The following is a 1,749-nucleotide window of genomic DNA, read 5'->3' on the forward strand; positions in this document are numbered from 1 at the left end:
CAGCCTCTCAACAGGGGGCCCCCCCCCGCGTGTTGCTAGCGGGGGGCCCCCATGATATCTTTGGGGGCCCCCCTCTCTGCTGTCTCCTTCTACATGTGTATTAAATATATATGCGGGGCCAACCCGTAAACACAAAGAAGGAGAGTTTATTAAACAAAGAGAAAAGCAACTGAAAACCCAGCATCGCCAGTGCATGCATGCATGCATGCATGCATGCATGCATGCATGCATGCATGCATGCATGCATGTATATATATTGATATATTGGTATTGTTTGTACTGTGTGTTTTCTTCGTTGTTGCTGCAGCAGCAACAGCAAGAAGAATGTGTGTGTGTGTTCTTTCTCTCCCCCCCCATACCTGTTGCTGCTGGTCTCGGTGTCGCTGCATATCTCACATTGACGTTGACTGTTTCTATGCACAAGCAGAAACTCTTATAAACCCTTCTCTGCGGCTGAGGCCGTTGGCTGTGCGGCAGAAGCAGTTGATAGTATCGAGCTGCCTGTACACCCGGGCGGTGTATGGGGAGCTCAAGGGGCTCTCTGTAGCAGCAGCAACACGCATATGTCCTTCACTTTTTGTTGTTGAGGGAGAAAACCTCAATAAATACAGAAATATATCGAGACAGATGCTGCTGCTGCTGCAGCATACACCCTGGACAGCAGCAACACCATACACACACACTCCCCGCTCTTGCTGCTCAGCGACGCAGCAGCAACAGCAGCAGCAGCAGCAACTGCAACAGCAGCAGCAGCAGCAGCAACGGGATCAGGCCAAGACGCTCTCCTACTCCTGCTGCTGCTGCTGCTCTTGCTGCTGCCGCAGGACTGCTGTAGCTCGCCATGCGTGGGCTGCAGTCTCTGCTGATGTTGCAGCAGCAGCAGCAGCAGCAAACCCCAAACCACCTGCAGCAGCAGCACAAGCAGCTTCATCATCATCAGCGGCCTCAGCAACACACACACCAGCACCATCATCACCATCCCCATCAGCAGCAGCAGCAGCAGCAGCTAGAACAACAACACCAGCAGCAGCAGCAGCAGCAACAGCAGCAGCTAGAACAACAACACCAGCAGCAGCAGCAGCAGCAGCAGCAGAACGTCCTGTAGAGCGGCTGGGTCTGGACGATTTCTTTATAGACGTCTCCGCAGCAGCACGTACAGTCTGTGGCGCTGTGCTGCAGCTGCTGCTGCTTGCTGCTCACCCCCCAGGGGGCCCACGTTCGGGGCAGCGCTGCTGCTGCAGCATCCGTGTTGCTGTTGCACGGCCGCAGCAGCAGCCGAACGCATCGGGAGTCTTGCTGCCCCCTGCGGCTCTGCGCTGCTGCTGCTGCTCTTGCTGCAGCAACTCCAGCAGCAGCAGCAGCAGCAGCAGCAGCTACACGTTCAAAGACGGCGACAGAGAAAGAAATAACCTCGGCGAGCAGCAGCAGCATACACCCCCTGCTGCAGCAACGGCCCCTGCTCCTGCTGCTGCTCCTGCTGCTGCTCCTGCTGCTGCTCCTGCTGCTGCTCCTGCTGCTGCTCCTGCTGCTGCTCCTGCTGCTGCTCCAGCTGCTGCAGCCCCCGAAGCCGCCAGCCAAGACTGCTGCTGCAGCTGGGAGCTTCTCTGTCCCGCATTTGTCTATGACGGCGAAGAGGAGACAGCAGGAGACGCGGACGGCAGAGACAGGGACAAGCCCCCCAGCAGCAGCAGCAGCAGCAGCAGCAGCAGCAGCAGCAGCAGCAGTAGCAGCAGCAGCAGCAGCAGTAGT

General features: G+C 57.3%; 1 protein-coding gene across 1 annotated transcript; it reads right to left on the minus strand.

The window, feature by feature from the left end:
• Positions 1-785: 785 nt before the first annotated feature.
• EMH_0063790 (uncharacterized protein) lies at positions 786-1,615 on the minus strand (the record flags this gene model as incomplete). Its single annotated transcript, XM_013501611.1, has 3 exons — positions 786-904; positions 1,158-1,252; positions 1,434-1,615. 3 exons carry the CDS (start codon positions 1,613-1,615, stop codon positions 786-788), a joined length of 396 nt encoding a protein of 131 aa, XP_013357065.1.
• Between the last annotated feature and the right edge of the window lie 134 nt (positions 1,616-1,749).

This window comes from Eimeria mitis, genomic scaffold (assembly GCF_000499745.2).
Source record: "Eimeria mitis Houghton genomic scaffold, Emh_scaff72, whole genome shotgun sequence".
NCBI lineage: Eukaryota > Apicomplexa > Conoidasida > Eucoccidiorida > Eimeriidae > Eimeria > Eimeria mitis.